We start from the raw sequence: 25,913 nt of genomic DNA on the forward strand, positions 1-25,913 counted from the left end.
TTCAAAGAGGACGTTAATGAGAAATCTATAGCTTAAGTGTGACCTGTTCACAAAGCTACACTTCAAACATGTATTTGGTTTATTTTCTTACCTTACTTTCTCTTTAGGTAACTGCTCTAGCTTTAGATCTCAGTGATGGTCTCCTGTATTGGCTGGTTCAAGACAGTCAATATATTCACCTGTACACGGCTGTTCTTCGGGGACAGAGGTAAGTAGGGTCCCTCAAAGGCAACTGATTGAGAAGAAAACTTGTCCCTAAGTCATAAATGATAATGCATGAAAATTCATTTATTCTTTCAGTAAATATTTCTGGTTATCCACTGTGTTGCAGGCATCGGGCTTGTAGGGGAAAGAGGTTTGTAAACAGCTAGTTACAGCAGAATATGGTAAGTGCTGTGATGAGGTATGAAGAGAGTACAGAATAGATACTCAGGAGAATGCTGCTGAAGAGCCCAGGAAGTGTATGGATAAGCTTTTCTGCTCCTTCACAAAATAGAGCATACGTTATGGAATGAAGGCAGAACTCTTCATGCGATGTCTTAAATAAAAACCAGAGGGTGAAAGGGACTACATGAATTATCTCCTTGATCTACATCCTCAAACATATCCCCCTGTCTTGCTCTTGTCAGTATCTCTACATCTTCAACATTAGCTTTGTCAGATATTTTAAAAATAAAATTTACACTTTTGCTTTAAAAATTAGTTGTAATATAAATAATGTGAAATGTTCAGATCTTAAGTGTTCCATTACATCAGTTTAGACAAATGCATTTTGAGACATAGAAAGTATCCATCATCACAATAAATTCCTGTGCCCTTTCCCAGTCACTCTGCCTCCATCCAGAAATATGCATTTTTTGTGTCTGACTTCTTTTACTTGGCATAAAATCTTTTGTGATATATCCACGTTATGTTGGTAGTTTTTCCTTTTTATTGCTGAGTAGTATTCCATTGTGTGAAGACACCACTGTCTGTGTATCCATTCTATGCATGTCTTAATGGACATTTTAATTGCTTCCTAATTTTGATTATCATGTGTAAAACTGAATATTTGTATACAGGCTTTTTGTGGATATATACTTGGATAAATACCTAGGATTAGAATTGTTGGGTGATAAGGTAGATAGATGCTTATATTCTTAAGTAATTGCCAAACAATTTTTCGAAATGTTTGTGCCATTTTATATTTCCATAAAAATGTATGAGAATTGTGGTTCTTCCATATCCCCCCAACAGTTGGCTTTGACAATCGTTTTTATATTCACCATTCTTTGGTGTGTGGAGCAGTAAATATTGTGATTTTAATTAGCACTTCCCTGATGACTATCAATTTTGATCACTTTTTCATTTGTTATTGGCCATTTATATATCCTCTTTTATGATGTGCCTGTTCAAGTGTTTTTCTCCTTTTTAAATGAGTTGCCTTTTTGTTATTGAGTTGTTCTGTATATAAGCACTTTGTCAAAATATGTGTTATGAATATTTTCTCTCAGTGTTTAGTTTATCTGCTTATTTTCTTGGTGGTATGCTTTGATGAGCAGAATTTCATTTTGATTAAGTCCAATTTATGCGTTTTCTATATTCTGTCCTTTCTGTGTTTTCTGTAAGAAATCTTAACCTATCCCAAGGTTGCAAAGATTTTACACTGTATTTTTTTCTAGAAGTTTTATTGTTTTAGCTTTCATGATTAGATCTATGATTCATCTTAAATTTATTTTGGGGTATGGTCTGAGACATGGGTTAAAGATTTCTTTTTTTCCTTTCTATAGGGATATCCAGTTGTTCTAGCACCATTTGCTGAAGAGATTTTCTCTTTCTTTATTTAATTACTTTGGGACCTTTATTGAAAATAATTTGACTGTGTATGTTTGGGTCTATTAATTGACTCTCTATTCTGTTCCTTTGATATATTTGTCTGTTCTTTTTGCCAGTACTGTATTGTCCTGATTATTAGAGAAATTTATAGAAAAACTTAAAGATAGGCAAGATTCAGTCCTCTAACTTTGCTTTTCTTTTCCAATATTTTTATTTTGTCTATTCTTGATCTTTTGTCTTTCCAAATAGATTTTAAAATCATCTCACTAATTTCTAGAATAAACCCTGCTGGAATTTTGATTTCTTTTCAGTTTTGGGAGAATAAATATCTTAAAATATTGAATCTTCTAATCAGTGAAAGTGGTGTCTCTCTTTCATTTATTTGGGTTTTCTTTAATTTCTCTCAACAGTGTTTTATAGTTTTTAGTGTAGATGTCTAACATGTATTTTATTAGGTTAATGTCTAGGTATCTATTTTTTTGATGCTTTATATATATTATTTTTAAAAATTCCATTTTCTAAATGTTCATTAGTAGTGTGGGAAAATACAGCTGCTTTTTGTATATTGACTTTGTGTCTTATACATTATTAACTTCATTTATGTGTCTTACCAGATTCTTCTAGAATACTTTAGTAAGAGTTAGTCTTAAAAATGACTTAGGAAGCATTCTCTTCTCAATTTTTTGAAAGCATTTGTATATAATTGCTATTAATTCTTCTTTAGTTTTGATAAAATCCACAAGTGAATTCATCTAGACCTGAAGTTTTCTTTGTGGAAAATTGTTTGATTACAAATTCAATATCTCTTAAGGATTAAGGCTATTTATTTTTATTTCCAGTTTTGGTAATTCATGTTTTCAAGAATTTGTTATTTTGTATGAGTTGCCAAATTTAATAATGTCATCTTATTATCATTTTAATACCTGTAGGACCTATAGTCATATTCTTTTATACTTCTGCTATTGGTACATTTTTTTCTTGATCACTCCTGCTAAATGTTTATCAGATTTATTCATCTTTTCAAATAACCTGTTTCTGGTATTGTTGATTTTTTTCTATTTTGTCAATTTTTTATTTCATTAATTTCCAATCTTATTTTTATTATTTTTCCTTTTCTATTGATTTTAGATGTAATTTTCTGTTCTTTTTCTAGCTTTTTAGGGTGAAAACAGAGGTCATTGTTTTTATATGATTCCACTCACTGGCACTTAAAACTATGAGTTTTTTTTAAGGTCTATATTTGTTGTATTTAACAAATTTTGGTATGTCTCCAACTATGATTGTAAATTTGTCTATAGTTCTTTTTGGTTAATGTCTTTGGGTGCTTTATATTTAGTTATTGGCTATCTATATACTTGATTATATTGTCTTTTTATTTTATTTTTATTTTATTATGATTGCTGGATCAAATGGTAGATCTATTTTTAGTTCTTGAAGGAATTTTCACACTGTTTTCCGTAGTGGTTGTACTAGTTTACATCCCCACCTGCAGTGTCAGAGTGTTCCCTTTTGACCACATCTATGCCAACCTCTATTTGCTTTTTGATTTTTTGATTATGGCCATTTTTTCAGGAGTAAGATGGTATTGCATTGTGGTTTTGATGTGCATTTCTCTGATAATTAGTGATGTTGAGCATTTTTTTCATATGTTTGTTGGCCATTTGTATAACTTCTTTTGAGAATTGTCTATTCATGTCCTTAGCTCACTTTATGATGAGATGGTTTGTTTTTTTTCTTGTCGATTTGTTTCAGTTCCTTGTAGATTCTGGATATTTGTCCTTTGTAGATGTATAGTTTGTGAATATTTTCTCCCACTCTGTGGGTTGTCTGTTTACTCTGCTGATTATTTCTTTTGCTGCACAGAAGCATTTAGTTTAATTAAATCCCATCTATTTATCTTTGTTTTTGTTGCATTTGCTTTTGGGTTCTTTGTTATGAAGTCTTTGCCTAAGCCAATGTCTAGAAGGGTTTCTTTGATGTTATCTTCTAGAATTGTTAAGGTTTCAGGTCTTAGGTGTAAGTCTTTGATCCATCTTGAGTTGATTATTGTATAAGGTGAGAGTTGCAAATTTTGTATAAGGTCAGAGATGAGAATTTTCTGCATGTGGCTTGCCAAACTATCCCAGCACTATTTGTTGAATAAGGTATCCTTTCCTTACATTATGTTTTAGTTTGCTTTGTCGAAGATTAGTTGCCTTAAGTAATTGGCTTTATTTCTGGGTTCTCTACATATGTGCCTATTTTTATACCAGTACCATACTGTATGGTATGTGACTATAGCCTTATAGTACAGTTTGAAGTTAGGTAATGTGATTCCTCCAGAGTTATTCTTTTTGCTTAGTCTTGCTTTGGCTATGTGGGCTCTTTTTTGGTTTCACACACATTTTAGGATTGTTCTTTCTTGTTCTATGAAGAATGATGCTGGTATTTCAATGGGAATTGCATTGAATTTGTAGATTGCTTTTGACAGTATGGTCATTTTTAGAACATTGATTCTACCCACCAATCAGCATGGGATGTGTTTCCATTTATTTGTGTCATCTATGATTTCTTTCAGCAATATCGTGTAGTTTTCCTTGTAGAAGTCTTTAATATTCTTAGGTATATTTGTGAGTATTTTTTCTTTTGTAAAAGGGGTTGAATTATTGATTTGATTTTCAGCTTGGTCACTGTTAGTGTATAGCAGTGCTACTGATTTGTGTACATTAATTTTGTATCCTGAAACTTTACTGATTCATTTATCAGCTTTACTCTTTTTTGGTAAATAGAAAAACTCCAAGTCATGGAGACTCTGAGAAAGGAGTGTTGCTATGTGTCTATCTATCTATCTATAGATATAAATATATACCTATATATACACATGCATCCTTATATATATCCACATACATTCATATACATATTCATATATATATGGATGTGTATATAGATGTACACATACATATGTGTATATGGACGTGTATATATGTATATGCATGTGGATGTATGTAGATATATATGTGTGTATATATCCATATATATATATATATATATATACACACACATACGTAATGCATATAAGCACATAAACACAACAAATCTGATTGATCAGTTACTTCACATCAACTATGGTACACAGCTCTAGCTAGTTTCCTACCTCTGAATCAGAGAAAATGGACTATTTCTTTCCTTAGAACTTAAGGTACTGACAATCTGATTGCCAAAATAAGCTGTCTAAAGTGAGAACAGACAATGTTCAAAGCAACAGTGTTGTGAAGGATCATAGTTCATTCTCTGCATTCTCTCTGTATATGCCAAAGAGCTGGTTTCTTTAAGAGTCTAGCTCCTCAAGCATCCACAGATTCAATATCAAGTAGAGGAATGAAGTTCCTTCTTAAAAAATGTATTTCCTCCTCTTAAGGTTAGTAATATTTCCTTGTATGTATGCACAGTGGAGTATAGTAGCTCCCAGTAAAATGATAGAAAGGGTGGGTACTTTTGCCCTCCAAGTAAGTCTTGCCTTTTAATCCTATCAGGAAAAAAAAAAAAAGGAGTTATATATAGAGATTGAGATTCCAGAGTCATCTTATAAGCAGAAAGTTTTTTGTAACATATAATCAAAATTTCTTACCTTTACTTTAGATCAGCTTTGTCCAATACAAATATAATGCAAGTCACATATGTAATTTTAAATATTCTAGTTGGCTCATTAAAAAAAGTAGAAACTAGTAAACATAACTTTAATAGTGTATTTTAATATTTTGACAACATATCAAAATATCACTTCAACATGCAATCTGAATAAAAATTATTGTTATTTTATATTCTCTTTTTCACATTAATTCTTGGATGTCCTCTTTGTATTTTACATTTATAACATGTCTTAATTTGCACACTAAGTTTTCATTGAAAATCTTTGATCTGTATTTAAATTTCATAAAATTTACAGGCAAAAGAGTTGATTTACATACTCAAGTAGGTCTAAAATATTCAAAAATATTGGTTGGGTGCAGTGGTTCACACCTGTAATCCCAGAACTTTGGGAGGCCGAGGTGGGCAGATCATGAGGTCAGGAGAGTCATCCTAGCTAACACGGTGAAACCCATCTCTGCTAAAAATACAAAATTAGCTGGGCATGGTGGCATACACCTGTAATCCCAGCTACTTGGTAGGCTGAGGCAGGAGAATTTCTTGAACCAGGAGGTGGAGATTGCAGTGAGCCGAGATTGGGCTACTGCACTCTAACCTAGGTGACAGAGCTAGACTCTGTTCCAAAAAAAAAATAGAAAACTAAAAAATATTTTAATATATTTTACATGATTCATAACATGTGGATCAAATATTAGTTTTAAAATTTAACATAATTAATTAAAATTAAATAACATTAAAATTTTGGTTCCTTGGTCATACTAACCACATTGCAAAGGCTCAGTAGTCACATGTGGTTAGTTGCTGCTGTGCTGAGCAGTATAGCTCTAGCTTGCAGTAGAGATGAGATAAACTGATTGCTGTCATTCATCATATTCTGAACTTGAGAACTGTAATTGAATTGCCCTTCAAACTACTCTTCCCTCTCCTATGTACATCAATTTCCTTTAGTTTATACAAGAGCAACCTATTTGAGGCACCATGAAATTCTCAAAACAAAACTTTTATTTATATTTTTCTAAAGAGAGAAAAGTGAATATTTTAAAATGATTTACAGAAATCACTAAAAAAATTAAACCATCATTCCAAAATCCTGAGAATAACTGAGATAGCTTTTTTTGACTACCAAACAACTGTTATAATTTTAGAAACAACCAAGCAGATTTTTCAAGGAAAAATAATTGCAAAATTTTCTTCCATAGAGGGAAAAAAAACCTCTAAACACAAAAACAATAGTTTTTACTTGTATTTTCTAGTCTGAAATGGAGCATTTTGATCAAACTATAGAAACTGATAAGCACATTGAAATGACAGTTGTGAATAGTATAAAGTGAATGACTCAGCAGGCTAGAATAATAAATGGCAGGTAAATCAGATGACTAACCAAGAATAGGAGGAAGACATGGTTCAATGAAGAGAAACCATTCAAGAGACCATGCCTTCTGGATTGATTTTCCCATTCATCTTGTTATGCCTGGCTGTTCATTATGGGGTGGTGGGGTCATGGAATTGATTTTTTTTAAATCCATCTTTTTATTTCTTGAGAAAACCATGATGAAATGAGTTCAGCTTCATCCAAAGTTTCACCCAGATGTAGATTTGTTAGTGTTACACCCACATTTTATAGATGGTTCGATGAGAGGCTATTTGCCTAAAGTCAATCATTTAGTAATTGGCTAAGCTGGGGTTCCATGTAGTTCTGTTTGTTTCTGAAGAATCCCCTACACTGCAAATTCATTACTTCACAGTGGGGCCTAGTCTTATTCAGAAATGAGAATAGTCATGTAGACATGCAGGCCATGCCTTCTTGGCATCATGTGAACTGAGTTAGATGTAAGGTGTTGCTTTAAGAACAAGGAGTCTGAGTGAGGATTGTTGGACAGAATGGAAGGATGCCCACCCAGGGCAGTGTCAGAGCAATGATGAACTCAGCTCACAACAGAGTTACTCTGTGTGTCTAGTTAGGGACTGGAGTCCTTATGGCTACCACATTTAAGAACTGTCATTCCTGTCAATTCTGGATAAATGCCTGCAAGTTCTTGCTCTTTCAGTGTGTCCTTTTTTCAAATCCTCAATGCAGTAGGCTTTTCTTTTTAAAGTAACATGTACCTGAATCCTGGCCATGAGCGGTGGCTCACATCTGTAATCCCAGCACTTTGGGAGGCTGAGGCCAGTGGATCACTGCAGGTCAGGAGTTCAACACCAGCCTGACCTGGTGAAACCCTGTCTCTATTAAAAATACAAAAATTAGCTGGGCGTGGGGACACACACCTGTAATCCCAGCTACTTGGGAGGTTGAGGCAGGAGAATCACTAGAACCTGAGAGGCAGAGGTTGCAGTGAGCTGAGATCGCGCCATTGCACTCCAGCCTGGGCAACAAAAAAGCAAAACTCTGTCTCAAAAACAAATAAATACATAAATAAATAAACAAGTATCTGAATCCTAATTTGCTGTTTCCATCATGATTTATTGCATTGCTTGGTCCCAAAGCCCTTCTGTTTCATGTCTACAGGCTAACTTTTAACCTTGTGTACAGATGGCAAATTTATACTTCAGCCATTGGTTTTTACAGGTTTCATTTCTGGATGATTACCTTATTTCCAGGTCCTGTAAGAACCTTGCCTCATGTCTTTCATATGCTAATGCTGGTGTTGTAGGAGCACGTAGAATAAACCAAAAATGCAGTCTCTCAACTAATGAAGTAATGAGAATCCAGGTTGTGCCTTTGTTGTAGAGGATTACCAAAATCACAAGTATTTTTTAAAAAGCTGCAACCTATCCAAACACTCTTGATATTGCAACATCACATTAATAAGAAAAGCCCCCAGAGAGGAGTACAGTGGCTCAGGCTTGTGATTCCAGCACTTTGGGAAGCTGAGGTGGGCAGATCACTTGAGGTCAGGAGTTCAAGACAGCACCAGCATGGTGAAACCCCATCTCAACTAAAAATACAAAAAATTAGCCAGGCATAGTGGCATGTGTGTGTAATCCCAGCTACTTGGGAGGCTGAGGCAGGAGAATCGCTTGAACCTGGAAGGCAGGGGTTGCAGTGAGTTGAAATCAGGCCACTGTACTCCAGTCTGGGCAACAACGAGACTATCTCAAAGAAACACTAAAAGCTCTCACAAAATTTACTTTAAGTCTACTACTTAAAAATATTTGAAATAAAAACTCAATACAAAACAAAAAGAATGACAGTAATTGTTAGAAAGTATTTAATGTAAACAAATGTGCACACATACTCACAAGCACACATTCTCATGAGTACTTGGATGGACCAGCCCTTCCACCACTCCAGAAACACACACTAATTGGTGTTATGTTTTAACAGCGCTGAGGATACCACCATCACAGAATTTGCAGCCTGGAGTACTTCTGAAATTTCCCAGAATGCACTGATGTACTATAGTGGTCGTCTGTTCTGGATCAACGGCTTAAGGATTATCACAACTCAGGAAATAGGTCAGAGAACCAGTGTCTCTGTTTTGGAACCAGCCAAATTTAATCAGTTCACAATTATTCAGACATCCCTTAAGCCTCTGCCAGGTGCAGTATTTTATTCCTGCCTACTCTACTCCATTATACCTTCTGTTAAATAAATGTTTAGGTTGGGATTTTTTTTTTTTCCTTAACAATTAAGTTTTAAGAGGAACAAGGCTTTACTTTCATTTGGTTTGCTTGCAGTGAGTTTAATCTTAACACAAATTTATAGACTGAAAAAGTCAGAAAAAGATAATTTTTTTCAGCGTATGTTAAAGGAAAATTTTGTTTCAGTTCTAATTATTAGCAATTTCTATTGATTTTCTATGATTTTTATATTGATCAATCTCCATTTTTTTTTCTTCTATTTTTTTTTTTCTTTCATCCTGTAGGGAACTTTTCCTTTACTCCTAAGGTTATTCCAGATTCTGTTCAAGAGTCTTCATTTAGGATAGAAGGAAATGCTTCAAGTTTTCATATCCGGTGGAATGGTCCTCCTGCAGTAGACTGGGGTGTAGTTTTCTACAGTGTAGAATTTAGTGCTCAATCTAAGGTATGGTGTTGGTTCTAGTAACTTTCATTTTACAAATAGACTGTACCATCTGTGTCAGCCCTGCCCACACTGATCTGTACCATCTTGACTTAGCCAAGCCCATCTTCTTTGTCATTTTCATAGCATTTGGTTATTAAGATTATTCCCCAGAAAACTTGTTTACAGCCAGTCTCTGAGCGCTTGGTACTAACTGCTGTGCTGGATACACTTTAACTGGTCTGTGTGGTACAACATGGAACTTGCCAAGCTTAGCATTTCCTCAATTGCAAGTTTTGATTTTACATGTGAACCAAAGTTTGGAGATTTTATGTAATAAGGAATGAAAGATTTTATAATTCTCTCCCTAAGAAAATAATGTTTTGTGTTTATATTTTAGTTCTTGACTAGTGAACAACAGTCTTCACCTGTATTTACCATGGAAGGACTGGAACCCTATGCCTTATTTAATCTTTCTGTCACTCCTTATACCTATTGGGGAAAGGGCCCCAAAACATCTCTGTCACTTCGAGCACCTGAAACAGGTACAGAGGTTAAAAATCTCTCTTTTTTAAAAAAGCACAATCTCACTTTTCATGATCTGGAATGGAAAGTCGATACTTAAAAATAACTTTCAGTTTTTTAGATGTGTTTAGATTCAATATCCTTTCAATGACTTTTTGGAGATTAGAATAGCTCTATTAACATAAATCTGCATAATTTATTCAAAAACAATAGTTCAAAGATTTTTTAACAGCCATTTCATTTGATTGTAGTGATGTAGAAAATGCAGATGCATATTTCAGGTAATTTGTAAAATCCTTCATAAGAAAAAATGGTAATTTAAGGGCAGAGACAGTTTTTTTGGAAGGCAGACTGTTCTCATAGATGGTAACTCTGAATCTTCCGTGGGTGAATAACTGATATCTAAATTTAATGTTGGGGGGAAAAGATATTTTAAAAAGGATACTAGCCATATCGTTACATGTGTATATCACCTTAAAGTGTGCAAAGCACATTTTTATGTATCACTCCATTATTAAATATTTACTACATACCTACCATGTGTCAGAACATAATTTCATTTGATCCTCACATAGCTCTGAGGTGGGTGGGAAAGTCTTGTTATCTTTATGCAAGAAAGAAAATGAAGGCCTAGCAGTTGCTTAAATAAAATAGTTACTAAGGTGCTGGGCTGGGACTTAATCTGGACTTTTCACTACAGTTTCATCAAATCTCCATTCAGTCATTTTTACAAATGTTGGTAAATGATAGTATGATTTATTTAATTTATGTAAAGCTAATACAGGATTTGGCAGGTAGTAAGAGCTTGATAAATATAGATATCCATTCACCATTGCATTTTTTACTATTAGGATGATTTCAACAATATTCATCTACGAATCACACAACAGGGACATAGTGGGGCCTGGGCAGGTTCTGGAGCAGTTAGCATTGGATCCCGGAATGTTCTGCCTGAGATTTCCTTGGGATATCAGCTTGGTTGAATTGTTCTGTGGAAGTGGACTTGACTGCATCCATCAGGGGATTTGGTGGGAGCAAGAGTCAACAGCGCTCTCTCTGCTGGATATTGGGGGCAATAAGAAAGGATGACAAGATTTGGCCTTTGCCTTCAGGAAATTTACAATATAGCCAGGAAATTATCCAAATTGACCAACCTTTATTAACCACTTACTGTATGCCAGTTCTATACTACATTTGGGAGGATTTAACAAGGAGTAAGAAGAGGTGCTTTCTCTAATGGAGCTCATGAAACACGGGGGAGATAAACTCATGCACAGCAATTGATAATAGATACTAGAGAGTTATACCTGAGCAGCAGCGGCATAGAGTACACAAGTCTATGAAACCTTCACCTATATCAAGCTGCCTCAGGCATTCTTAAGAGATAAGATGCCTTTGGGAAATGGAAACTTTAGTGCACCCTGAAAGATGGAGCAAGAAGCGGTATCCCATGTGAGAAGAGAAGCCCAATGTAAGACGTCTTGGAGATTGAATAATAGCGTGAGTGTTAAACATTAAATAGCAATGTGATTGGAATGAGGGAGGGAGTGAAGCCCTTGTGGAGGAGTCCTAAGAGAGAAGAGGGCCATCAGAGAGAATGACTTAGAAATCAGACAGAGACATTTCTCTTGATTAAAGGACTGAGAGATACCAAATTGCTTGGTTTGCCTCTAGAATAAATGAATACTCCCAAACCTGACTCTTGGGGTACTATCCGCCTCCCCTAAAACTTTCTGCTTCCTATGGAATTCAGAGTGACAGGGCCTAGGTCTCTGATGCATGCTGTGTTTTATACCCTGAACTGGCTGAAGGCTGTTTGGACTTACTGCCGTTCATCCCGATGATAACATTTTCACCTTCACTGAAATCACTCTGTCAGGATGAAAGTGAATGTTGCATTTTATAGGGAAAACCAGACACTTTTCATGTACACAAGGCACAGAGAAGAAATTTGTGCTTAAGTGGCGGTAGAAAGGATTTTATTTGAACATAAGAAGTCTTGCCTGTCAGTCAGATGTGCTGAAATTATCAGGATGGGTTCCTGAAGAAATCTATGGAATATTCTCTCCTGAAGATCTTTAAGAATGTAATAAATATACTGCAACTGTCTGGAATGAGAAATATTGTTAAGTTGTTTACACTCTCATATAAGTGGTAAAAGTCAGTCTTACATTCTTTTCTGCTCTATCTGTGCCTCTACTTTTCAGTTCCATCAGCACCAGAGAACTCCAGAATATTTATATTACCAAGTGGAAAATGCTGCAACAAGAATGAAGTTGTGGTGGAATTTAGGTGGAACAAACCTAGGCATGAAAATGGGGTGTTAACAAGATTTGAAATTTTCTACAAAATATCCAGTCAAAGTATTACAAACAAAACATTTGAAGACTGGATTGCTGTCAATGTCACTCCCTCAGTGATGTCTTTTCAACTTGAAGGCATGACTCCTGGATGCTTTGTTGCCTTCCAGGTATGAGAGAGACAATGGAAGATATGAGGGTCTGAATAGTGCAAACAGAAGAATAATTAAAGGACTAGGTTAAGAATTCTGCCACTCTGTCAATAATTTCGGTATACTGTGATCAGAGAGGTCATGTGGGCAGCAAATGTAGAGAGCGAGGTAAAGGACATTGTCACAACTTACATTCAGAGAACTTTGCAAATTCAAAGTAACTCATTCTCTTTCTTTTTGCTTTTTTTTTTTTTTTGAAGCTGCTTCACAATTTTATTTTTTTTATGTTACACATTATTTTGCATTTTTTATTGATACATATTGTAGTTGTACATACATTTAGGGTACACTTGTTATTTTCATAAACCATTATTTATCAGTAAGATCACTATAGGCCATGCACCACAGTAGGTACTTTTGTATTCATTATCTCATTTGATCCTCATACTGTAAAGGAAAAGTCAAGTCCTTGAGTGTATCAGTCAAATACCAAAGCTGTGTGGCTAGAAAACACTGTGCCATAATGCTTTCCACCATTTCTTTTGGGGGAATATAACATCTTAGGGAGTGTTTTGGAGATTTGAGTTGCCTAGGGATTTGGTTTTTCATTTCATAAAATTCTAACTTAATAATTATTTTGATGATTTGTTAAGTCTACATATACCAATCAAATAAGTTATACATGAAAGTTAAAGATAATACATATTCCTATTTGGTAAAAATTAGGAGTTTTTTGGTAAAATAAATATTCTGGTTAAGTGTGCCTTTCTAGATATATATAATTTCAAATTTTGGTCACCATGGAACCATGCAAAGTGATATATGTGGATATGTATGAGTTTCACTTAACACAGTTCCGTACAAAAGTGAAGACTATTATATATATATATATGCACCATTATGAATCATACATGGATAATAATATATAAAGTATAGTAAAATGTGTTTAATACTAAGAATATAATAAAAAAATACAATGTTTTGTTGATAAAGCACTTGAGGCTTTATATTTTGAATTCACTGTTATAGATATCAATTTTCTTTGCAGGCTAATGTACTTATGCAAGGTTTGGAAATGAAAATAATTTATTATGTAAAAGAAAATATCTAAAAAAGTAAAAATAAACTTTACTGTTAGGATATGGCATGGTTCAATGGGAAAAATGTATACAGACCTCCGAAGACTTGCCGATTTCTACATATGTCATTGTGGATGAGTTACTTACCTTAATTAGTATCCTGGTCCAGTTTCTACTCTTAGTAGTTGTGAGGATTGAAAGAGACAATGTATGTGAAACTGGTTTGAAATGCACAATCATTTTCAAATGTAAGATTTACTTATTTCCAAAAATTACTCTTTTTAAAAAGTGTGGTAAATTAGGTTTTTAAAGCTTCTTGAATTGAAGAAAAATGGAAGTTTATCATAATTTGTGCAGTTTTATTTCTGTTAAATGTTCTACATAAATTAATTTTGAAAATAACCTTATTGTATTTAAAAATATGTAATTGACAATTTTTTATTATACTTTAAATTCTGAAGTACACGTGCAGAACTTGCAGAATTGTTACACAGGTACACACATGCCATGGTGGCTTGCTGCCTCCATTCCCCCCATCACCTGTATCAGGCATTTCTCCCAATGTTATCCCTCCCCTACCTCCTCACCCCTGCTGTCCCTCCCCTAGCCCCACATCCCCCAACAAACCCTAGTGTATGATGTTTCCCTCCCTGTGTCCATGTGTTCTCATTGTTCAACACCCACCTATGAGTGAGAACATTTGGTGTTTGGTTTTCTGTTCTTGTGTCAGTTTGCTGAGAATGATGGTTTCCAGATTCATCCATGTCCCTGCAAAGAACATGAACTCGTCATTTTTTATGGCTGCATACTATTCCAGGGTGTATGTGTGCCACATTTTCTTTATCCAGTCTATCGTTGATGGGTATTTGGGTTGGTTCCAGGTCTTTGCTATTGTAAAGAGCGCTTCAATTGAACGTACGTGTGCATGTGTCTTTATCATAGAATGATTTATAATCCTTTGGGTATATACCCAGTAATGGGATTGCTAAGTCAAATGGAATTTCTATTTCTAGATCCTTGAGGAATTGCCACACTGTATTCCACTATGTTTGAACTAATTTTCACTCCCACCAATATTGTATGTATTCAAGCTGTACAACATGAGTTGATAAATGTATATTGTGTAATGATTATCACAATTGAATTAATTAAACATTCATCACCATCCTTGCTGTACTTTTAATTCCCAGACATTTTTTGGAAATTAGTTTTCTTGCAAGACAGATTTGTTTCAATTCTTGCACTTTTATAGATAAAAAAAATCTATCAACATAAATATAGAGCAATATTTTTCCTTAATGATTTATATTGCTGTATATTAATGTAAATAACTATTAAAAATTATTAATGTTGTGTATCAGGAGTAATCAGCAACATTTAGTAATCTCTCCGTCATAGAACTTACATGTTGCCACTGAGAACACTATTGAATGCAGTTTTTGTTTTCTTTTCTTTAGGTTCAGGCCTTTACATCTAAAGGGCCAGGACCATTTTCTGATATTTTAAAGTCTACGACATCAGGTATTTGTTTTATAAAATCTATGCAAATAGTAATTTAGAGGCGTGTGTGTGTGTGTGTGTGTGTGTGTGTGTGTGTCTGTGTGTGTGTTTGCCCATTGGTATCTTTAGGGATATGAACACTGTCTCTGAGCTAAATTTTAGATCAAAAACATATTTTTGACCCCAAAACATCACCAAATATGTTTAAACAAACCTAGGGGTAGAGAGCCTGGAAGGTCATCACTGTGACAGATGTATTAAAGGAACCAAAGGGAGCCCAAGGACTTCAATACTGCCTGATATTAAATCAAGAGACTTTGCTAAACTAAAGTTAACTTTCTCATGTATCTTATCTACATGTTTTTTGTTTTCAGAAATCAAACCATTTCCTTACCTCATAACTCTTCTTGATAACAAGATAGTTTTTTTAGATATGGATCAAAATCAAGTTGTGTGGATGTTTTCAGCAGAAAGAGTTATCAGTGCTATGGGCTACACAGCTGATAATGAGATGGGATATTATGCTGAAGGGGACTCACTCTTTCTTCTGAACTTGCACAATCGTTCTAGCTCTGAGGTATTTTACTAAATAATTCTTTTGAAATAAAGGAAGTTTTTGCACATGACACTACTCTGTAATTAAAATGAGTGGAAAATGGTTTAGTCATTAAGATTAGAATGAAAAGGACAGCTACTGTATAATCGGTTAGCCACAAGTGAATACAGAGTACATTTTGGGGAAATGTCATTCAACACTCAGCAAATAGCTATTGGGTTTAGGATGCTGTGTTAGAGCCTGAGATATTAGAAGTGAAATTTTATAGACTTTGCTCTTAATAAACCCAGACTAGTAGTAGTCTAACACTAGGAAGGCGGTATTGCCTAGTGATTAAGGAAGTGAGTTTTAGGATTTGACTACCTAGAATTCAATTTGGGCTCTACTACTTACTGGATTTATGATCACTGGAAAGTTATTTAATCTGTATGGTTAAGTAATACCTCATCATGGGATTCCTATGAAGATTTAGTAGGATAATCCATGTAATGCATTTAGCACAGTGCCTGGCATGTGGTAGGCATTCACTAAATGTTAACTGAGAGCAAAGACAGACTAGGATAATTGCTGTGCTGAGAACAGGTTGTGGTGGAATCACAGAGAATGAACATGTAGTATAGGTTGGCATGGTGGTGACAGAGTGGAAAAACATCTTGGAAACAAAGATGAGCCAGGTGAAGGCAAGGCAGGTACAAAGACAGGAAAACAAAGAGCCATGGAGTATTTGGATGAGAGTGGAGTGAAAGGAAAATGGGAAAGCTGGAGAGGTAGCGGGGAGCCTGAACATAATGGACCTGCTTTACTGTGCTAAAGAGTAGGTGTCATTCTAGAAGCCAACAGCAAGCCAGGGAAGATATTTAGTGGGTCATTAAGATGGTCAAGTTGTGTTTTAGAAAGGCCTGTCTGTGACTTGGAGAAGGTTAAGTCTGAGACAATTAGGGGGCTGTCACAGGAATCCAGGTAGAATATGTTATGGGTCTGAGTGAGGGGATGAGCATGAGGTGAGAAAGGAGATGACAATTTGGACATTTATAATGGGACTAGTTCGAACTGGGTGCAGTGACTCACGCCTATAATCCCAACACTGGGAGGCCAAGGTAGGGGGCTCTCTGGAGGCCAGGAATTAAAGACCAGCCTGGCCAACATGGTGAAACCCTGTCTCTACTAAAAATACAAAAATTAGCTGGATGTGGTGGTGTGCGCCTGTAGTCCCAGCTACTTGCAAAGCTGAGACAGGAGAATCGTTTGAACCCAGGAGATGAAGGTTGCAGTGAGCCAAGATTGTGCCACTGCACTCTAGCCTCGGTGACAGAGCCTGACTCTGTCTCAAAAAAAAAAAAAAAAAAAGAGAGAGAGAGAGAGACTAGTTTACTATGGGAAGTAATGAAAAGAAGAATTCAAGGAGGAACCATATTTGTCAGGATTAGCTTTGGGTGGGTGTTGAAAATCCATAAAAATATAAAATGCAGGAGAAAAAGGAGATTTTTGGGGTGGGTAATGAAGTCTGTTTCCTGGGATCATTTATGTGGAGATGTTCAGTAGACAGTCTGATATTTGAATCAGTAACTCATTAAAGATCTTGTCTGAAGATATAAATTTGTGGCACTTGTTTGTAGATTGCAGTTAAAGCCATGGTAGTGGAAATCATTTAGGAAAAATGTGAGAAAAAGGCACATGTTACAATGGCACACTATCCAGATTGCTGAGGTTCGGGATTACAAATGAGAAGTACAATAAACAAGTGATATGGGTGATTTTAGAAAAGTTTTCAAATAAAAATAACCACTCTCTTCTTGGCTGTGTTCTCTACCTATTGTTAAGCTTTTTCGAGATTCACTGATTTCTGAAATCACAGTTATTACAATTGACTGGATTTCAAGGCACCTCTATTTTGCACTGAAAGAATCACAAAATGGAATGCAAATATTTGATGTTGATCTTGAAGACAAGGTAAAATACCTCAGAGAGGTGAAGATTTGCAATAGGAATTCAACAATAATTTCTTTTTCTGTGTATCCTCTGTTAAGGTATGTAAATGCAAGTATCTTTTTATATTGTGATGAAATAGATATAGACATATTTAATGTAGTGTCTTTGGTTTAATAGTAGAGGACAATTATGAGAAGATAAGATGCTTAGGGCTCTGGGTTCACTATATTAAAGTAAGTAATTCTGCATGTAAATTAGGAGCCACAACCACAAATATGTAAACTTAATGCATACTGACAATTTGACTAACAAATTTAGGCTAATTACCATCAGGAAACAATAGCAGATTTTTATGCTAGGGAATGCAATAATATCATCTGTTGGTAAGGACAAGAAGAGGATTGAGACGGTGGCAAGCGATGAGCAGGAACAGATGGGCAGCATGTTTTGTACAGCAAAAATTATTCTGTGATCATCCATATTAGTTTAACTAATATCCTCATAAGGTGAGCTTTAAAGTCTCCTTTCAGCACCTAAGTAGCAATTTCCCAGGCTGGAAAGATACATTTTTGTTTGTACCATAAGCATGGGAATAGGTTATTTTGAAACTAGATCATTAATTAGAATTAAGAAGCAGAAACAAACCTGAGAGGAGGGGAATAGAGATGGACATTGATGAAAATTATGCAAATATGTTTTATATTTCAGCCTTTTAATATAGCACCTAAGGTTATTATATTCCAAGACTTTAGTTGTAAACACATTTATTGAGAAATCACTGGAAATGCTACAAGTTAGACTTCTTGTGACTTCTTTCATCTCAGAAAAAGTTACTGGACACTTGATCATGCTTCCTCTAAAGGCTCCGCTTGTCCCTCACAGTCATTAGGAATGGTTGATCTGCATTAGAAACCAATATTTGAAATGATGTATTTTACTCATTAAGTTGGAGGGACTTTTTTTTTCCCCTACAGTCGCTTGTATTGGACAGAAGTTTCCGATTTTGGCTATCAGATGTTCTACTACAGTGTTATCAATCATACCTTGCACCGAATTCTGCAACCCACAGCTACAAACCAACAAAGCAAAAGGAATCAATGTTCTTGCAATGTGACTGAATTTGAGTTAAGTGGAGCAATGGCTATTGATACCTCTAACTTAGAGAAACCACTGATATACTTTGCCAAAGCACAAGAGATTTGGGCAGCGGATTTGGAGGGATGTCAGTGTTGGAGAGTTATCACGGTACCTGCTATGCTCGGTAAGATGCTGATGTATGTGTGCAGCCCCTTCAATCACATTTAAAAAGGGCTTGCATTCTCCATATACTCCAAAGAATATACACATGACATTTGCTGTGCACCATTCCAAGTGTTCTTGTAGAATTTAAATCAAGTTGTTTTCAGGAAAATTGTATGTAGGCATTCACATAATTTTCTAAATCCATATTTTAAAAATTGTGGTTAATAGTAGAGCTACAATTTAATGGGCTTAACTGTATATGCTTAGCATGTACTAAATGCATTATTTTATTTAATTTTCATAATGCCTCAGTGAAGTAGGTACTAATATCTTCATTTTACAGATGAGGAAACAAAGTCTGAGAAAAGTAAGGTAACTTTTCCTGAGGGCCACAATTAGTGAAGAAGTTGAAACTAGGTCTAATCACAACATGCATGATCTTCCCGCTATCCTAAATTGTTTCCACTTTGTGATCCCATTTCAACATGACTGATTCAATACTTGGGTCTATTTGTTGAAATTCAAATGATTGTAGAATAAACATTCTAAAGTCAAGTACAATTTGGAAGTCTCCTAACTAGGAGTTATTCAACAGAAAAAAATACACTCTAAATACTCCATATACTCTTAATAGTCAACTCCTCATTGCCCAGTATGGTAATCACTAGCCATATGTGGTTATTTAAGTTTAAATTAATTGAAATTAAGGCCGGGTACCATGGCTCATGCCTATAATCCCAGCATTTCAGTAGGCAGAGGCGGGTGGATCACTTAAGGTCAGGAGTTGGAGACCAACCTGGCCAACATGGTGAAACCCCATCTCTACTACACATACAAAAATTAGCTGAGCTTGGTGGTGCATACCTGTAATCCCAGCTACTCAGGAGGCTGAGGCAGGAAGACTCATTTGAAGCCAGGAAGTGGAGGTTGCAGTGAGCCAAGATGGTGCCACTCCACTCAAGCCTGGTGACAGAGTAAGACTCTGTCTCAAAAAAAAAATTAAAATTAAATAAAATTAAGTGTTTAATCTCTCAGTCACACTAGCTACATTTCAATTGTTCAAAAGCCACAAATAGCTAATGGCCACTGTATTGGACAATGTAGTATAAAACATTTCTATGATCACTAAAAGTTCTATTGGTCATTGCTGGATTTTACAGTGAAGTTTTGAAATTGCAAATATGTATGTATGTGTTATAATTGCACATAGGTTTTGTTGACGTGTCAACCAAGCCCTTTTAGAAACAATTCCTAGGTACTCTAAATGGATTTTTAATGATAGAGGTAATGTTTTGAGTGATTCCTTCTTAGGTATATTACTTGCTTCTGTTAAACCTGTGACAAAGACCCTTTCCTTGATCAAACTTTAGTTATGCTCTTCTGAGTCCTCCTCTTGACTAGGCCTCAACCTTGGTCTTCCTGTGTCTATCCTTCCTGACTTCAGTTTTATCAAAAATCCTACAAAGTCAGTTTAGAGAGAACCCCCCCCACCACTGATATCTGATCAAGTTCTTCATCTCCCACCCTTGATGGGCATTGGTCTGACTTAAGTAAGAATTGTGTATAGGTTCTTGGCCTGTCTTTAGCAGGAATCCTGTTAGGATAATTTAACAAGGATTGCCTTATCCTTGATGTTATCTCTTACTATCTTTCCACCCACCGACTTCCTCACTCAATTTTTTGGCTATAAAAACCCCAACTGTCTTTGTTACATTGCACTGTTTATCTTTCCTACTGTGCTATTGCACTTGTCTTGACTAAAGTCTTTCTTACCATTTTAACAAGTGTCGGAATAATTTTTTCTTTAGTATTTAATACACGAGACACAAGAATTATCTAGTGGACCATTATATATGTATAAAACTGGTCAGTTTTTCATAAACCTGTAATTAAAATCCTAAAATTAGAAAATTAGAAAGATTTTAGAGATCATTTAGATGTTACGATGTTGGAAGAAATCTTTTCTTTAAAAATAATCCTGCATAAACACCTGTTTCTTTAAAAAACCCTGGTAATTTATAAGGAAGTCTGTCTACATTTTTGGACAATTCTGAATATTAGATTTTTTCCTTATATTTAGTCAGTCTTCTCTTTGTTTCTCCCATTCATTAGTCTTGGTTCTGACCTCTAAATTTACAAAGAATAATTTAATCACTTTCTACATGATAGCCATTCAACTATGTAGTGATAACCGTCATAGCTTATTGTAAGCATTTTTTTTTTTTTTTTGAGAGAGAGTCTCACTCTGTTGCCTAGGCTGGAGTGCAGTGGTGCAATCATGGCTCACTGCAGCCTCATTCTCCTAGGCTCAAGTGATCAACTTGCTTCCGCCTCCCAAGTAGCTGGGGCTATAGCTGCACACCACCATGCCTGGCAAATTTTAGTATTTTTTTGTAGAGACAGGGTCTTGCTATGCTGCCAGTCTTGAACTCCTGGGCTCAAGTGACCCGCCTGCCTTGACCTCCCAAAATGCTGGGGTTATAGGCATGAGACACCATGCTGGAACCAAGCATTTTCTTTGGAGGAAAAATTTAAGTATCTACAATTACTCCCCAGGCAACGTGGCATCTTGATCTTTGCCCTAGTCTCCCACCTGTAATTTCATTCCAGCTGGTTAATATCCTCTTAAATATTGCCCCCCTAAAGACATGCACTCTCGATGTGTTCTGATCAGTGAAGGGAGACTCTGGCTATGGCGGTCTTCTTTTTGTTGCAGCCAAAAGTGGTATCAGATCTTTAGGATACCTGCCATTGAAAGACCACAGTCTTTTCCACATTCATTATTATTAAGCCAGATCCCTTTCATGAATTCATTTACAGAGTTGATATGAAACTTACTTAACTCCTTTAAACCTCAGTTTGCCTTTCCACAAAATGAGGTTGGTAAAAATAGTAGTTACCTGATTGGCTTGATATGGTGGTAAAATTAGAGAACACCCCTAAAACCCTTAGCCAAATGACATTAAAGAAAGTTTTTTTTATATATTAAAATAATAAATTCAAAATTTAGGAGTTACAATATAGAAAAAGAATTTTATATATTCTTTAGAGTAAAAATGTAAGATATTTATTTTGTTCTTTATATTCCTTATGTTTTTACAGCAGGTAAAACACTTATTAGCTTAACTGTGGATGGAGATTTTGTATATTGGATCATCACAGCAAAGGACAACACACAAATTTATCAAGCAAAGAAGGGAAATGGGGCCATCGTCTCCCAGGTGAACGCCTTAAGGAGTAAGCATATCTTGGCCTACAGTTCAATAATGCAACCTTTTCCAGGTAATAAAGTCACATTCGTAATCAGCTTGTTCTCCCAATTTAGGGTCGGAAAATTCTCATGACGTCTTCTTCTCCAAGGCTGTCCCTTTAGCCCCTCTGTTGTGCTCTCATCCTTGCTCCAAACTGCCAGTCTTTAGTGTGCACTCTGATTGCTGTTTGCCCTGGATCACAAATTACCTCTATGTGTAAACGCAGCTTGGGCTGTGGTGGGCAACTTTAGACATGGGAAACCTGCGTCCTGTTGTTCTCTCTTGCCTGTCCTCTTTCTCTTCTCAGTCCCATAATTTCTCTTCTTTCTCTCATTTCTCCTTTGACCATATTTTAGGCCTCCCAATGGTGTCAAAAAGCATTGCATACAACCTCGTTTTCAAGGTAATGGGTCATACTTATGTTATTATTATGCAGTATTATGTATCAAAACATTAAGCATTAATATATACTATTATAATATGTGGTACCATTTAACATGAATAAGCCTGTGCTACCATTTTTATTGTTTTTATCTTTTTTAAAAAAGTGTCACTGATGTTTTTTAGTGTTATGCCCCTCATCCTACTTTTCCCATAAACTGAATTTTACTGTGTGATTTGTATACTGCAATGATTCCTAGAAAAGCATGTATCATATTATAGCAGAACTGACTATATATTTTCTACTGACAGTCATAATAAAACCTTGTTGAAATCTAAAAACCATGTAAACAAAAACAAAACCTGTATTGCATGGCCTCATTGGTCTCTTGTCAAGGCTCTCTTTGCCACTAACGTACAAATACCATTCTAAACTAAGTATAACTCTCCTCTAGAGAGGGACAGAAATGAATGACATAAACTCCCTTCATTTAAATGTTTTCAGTTATAAAATATGTAAATTGAAAAATGTAAAAATGTATAAATAAAGACTACTTTGTATTTTTGTAAAATAATTTATTTTTCACTTGGAGAAGTTTAAGGGATTTTGAAAGTTCACGTGGCCTCTGGTTTCTGCCTCAGCATATAAGAAGCTTAGAAATTGCCACTCCACCCAAAAGCAGGTCAAAGGCTGAGCAAATTGAAAACTTAACAGCTCTTCTTGGATCCACAAGAGAAGTGAGGTCACAGAGGAAACTGCTGTCCCCAGTATTGGGAAGACAGATTGGTAAATACAGAGAATTACAACTTACCAGAGCAAAAACCCATGAGCAGTTTTAGCAGTAGAAAAAACAAAACAAAAAAAAGCAGTTTTAGCAGGAGAAAAATCTAAACTGTAATTGATGAATTGCTTGAGGCTCAGTGTGGGTAACTCTGAGAATCAGAGACTTGAGGGGGATCCAGCCATAGGGTGGGGGTGGGAGGCTTCACACTTTTATGTTTTACCTCCAGGAGCTTTAACTGTTTTTTTTTTCTTAGAAAATCCCCTTGTGCTTCCCGCAGCAGGGTGGGAAAAAGGAACAATTGAAAGGGACCAGAACATTCTGTTCTTCTTAACAAAGTCTGCATTCAAGATATACTAACCACAGCTGGGCCTGCTTGGGTTTTATCAGGGCTTAATTGACCTGGGCAAAAAGAAGTGCCCAACTCCAGCCCACTCCAGCCATCCTGTCCCACCTAAGTAGGGTGGGAGGACTGAAAATAACCTGTAAAGTTCACAGTTGAAAAGCAAAGCAAAGACCCACTTAAAGACTGAGATCCAATGTAAGACTATAAAATGCCTCCCCTCGCCTTACATCTTACCACCACGTGACTAAAGGCCTATTTACAGCAGTTTCTTTCATCCAGGAGTGCATCATATTCAGCTATTAAAAAAAATTACAGGCATACTAAAAGGCAGAAAACACAGATCAAAGAGACAGAGGAACTATCAAAATCAGATTTAAATATGGCAAGGATGTTAGAATTATTAGACTGATAAATTGAAACAACTATGATTAATATGCTAGGCGTTCTAATGGATAATGTAGTCAGTATGCAAGAACAGATGGTCAATGTGAGCAAAGATACAGATGTTTGAGGAAAAATAATGCTAGAGATAAAAACACTGTAACACACGAAGAACGTGTGATGGGCTTAATAGTAGACTAGATGTGGCTGAGGAAAGAATCTCTGAGCTTGAAAATATCTCAATAGAAACCTCCAAAATCATAAAGCAAAATAAATAAATAAATAAAATAAAAAGGAAAAAAAAAACAGAACAGAATATTCAAGAACTATGGGGAAGGTTCTGGATCCAAGATGGCTGTTTAGGAACAGCTCAGGATTGCAGCTCCCAGTGAAAGCACAGAGGATGAGTGGACGCCACATTTTTATTGCCCACAGACTAGGCAATTCCCAGGCAGAGGAGCTCCATGGTCACCAGCGCGGCTGTTTCGGCCGGCGTCGCTGCTTTGCCCCCCGTGGCTGCTTTGTTGGCGCCCTGGAGAAGCGGTTCTCCGTACAAAATACACCGGTCTGGGTGCCCTTTTGGCTGGCGATTGGAGCCACAGGAAGTCGCCCATTCGTCTGTTTAAAAAGGGGACTGAGCAGGGAACCAGGACAGTAGATTCCAGGAGAATAAAAAAAAAAAAAGGTGCCACAAATCTCAGTGCCGCTGTTTAAGCCAGCGCAGTGAGTGGCCGCAGGGGAAAACAAACAGACCCCGGCGCCTCTTCAACAGGCGACTGGAACACCAACTTAAAAAAGGCTCTGAGGCAGGGAGCCAGGCGATCAGGCTTCGGCTGGTCCTACCCCTACAAAAGAACAGCAATCAGAAACTCTCTGGATTGAGAGTTTCACAGCAAGCACAGCTGAACCCGGGACCGTCCAGCTCTGAGGGGGAGGGGTGTCTGCCATTACCAAGGCAGCCCGCTGCTAGGGAGGTAGTCAGCCAATGCTGAGACAGCCCGCTGTTGCCAAGGCAACCCGCCACTACAGAGAGACTCTGCCTTAAAAGTGGTGGGCCACCCTTGCTGAGGCAGTTCTAACTACACCCATATAAACAGGACTGCAGGGAAGTTCACTCGGCAGCTGGGAGGAGCCCACAACAGCTCAGCAAAGCCTCTACAGGCAGTCAGTGACTAGGCTGCCTCCTTGCTGGGCAGGGTAGCTCTGAAGGAAAAAAAAGAAGGCAGCAGTATAACGGAAACTCATAAATAAAGCCCTAAATCCCTGGGAGAGAGCACCTGGGAACAAAAAGCAGTTTATGAGTTCTGCTGCAGCAGACCTAAACGTACCTGCCCAGCAGCTCTGAATGAACAACGGAGCTCACAGCTCAGCATTTGAGCTCCTATAAAAAAGAGGCCATCTCCTCAAGCAGCTCCCTGACCCCTGTATATCCAAAGAGCCACCTCATAAAGGAGAGATCAGACTGACACCTAGCAGGTATCCTTCTGGGACAAAGATAGCAGAAGAAGAAAGCTGGTAACAACCCTTACTGTTCTGCAGCTGCTGCAATTGATCCCCTGGCAAGCAGGGCCTGGAGTGGACCTCAGCAGACCTACAGCAGAGGGGCCAGACTGTCAGAAGGAAATCCAAGAAACAGAAATAACCTCATCATCAACAAACAGAACGTCCACTCAGAGACCCAATCTGAAAGCCAGCAACTACAAAGATGACAGGTGGATAAATCCATAAAGATGGGAAGAAACCAGCACAAAAAGGGTGAAAACACCCGAAACCAGAACACATCTCCTCCTAAAAGGGATCACAACTCCTCACCAGCAAGGGAACACGGTTGGATGGAGAACGAGTGTGATGAAATGACAGAATCAGACTTCAGAAGGTGGGTAGTAAGAAACTTCTGTGAACTAAAAGAACATGTTCTAACCCAATGCAAAGAAACTAAGAACGTTGAAAAAAGATTTGATGAAATGCTAATGAGAATGGACAAAATAGAAAGGAATATAAGTGAATTGATGGAGTTGAAAAACACAACACGAGAACTTCG

General features: G+C 36.5%; 1 protein-coding gene across 1 annotated transcript in view; it reads left to right on the plus strand.

Annotated features, from left to right (window-relative positions):
• Window positions 1-25,913, plus strand: part of ROS1 (ROS proto-oncogene 1, receptor tyrosine kinase) — a 148,916-nt gene that overhangs the window by 57,569 nt on the left and 65,434 nt on the right. The window contains exons 18-27 of the mRNA XM_037727542.1: window positions 108-208; window positions 8,771-8,985; window positions 9,312-9,472; window positions 9,849-9,993; window positions 12,181-12,443; window positions 14,962-15,025; window positions 15,379-15,581; window positions 17,382-17,587; window positions 18,464-18,750; window positions 21,834-22,013. Coding sequence (XP_037583470.1) covers window positions 108-208; window positions 8,771-8,985; window positions 9,312-9,472; window positions 9,849-9,993; window positions 12,181-12,443; window positions 14,962-15,025; window positions 15,379-15,581; window positions 17,382-17,587; window positions 18,464-18,750; window positions 21,834-22,013 — 1,825 coding nt within the window. The remainder of the gene's footprint in view (window positions 1-107; window positions 209-8,770; window positions 8,986-9,311; window positions 9,473-9,848; window positions 9,994-12,180; window positions 12,444-14,961; window positions 15,026-15,378; window positions 15,582-17,381; window positions 17,588-18,463; window positions 18,751-21,833; window positions 22,014-25,913) is intronic.

The sequence above is a fragment of the Cebus imitator genome, unplaced genomic scaffold (genome assembly GCF_001604975.1).
Source record: "Cebus imitator isolate Cc_AM_T3 unplaced genomic scaffold, Cebus_imitator-1.0 Scaffold11, whole genome shotgun sequence".
Lineage (NCBI taxonomy): Eukaryota > Metazoa > Chordata > Mammalia > Primates > Cebidae > Cebus > Cebus imitator.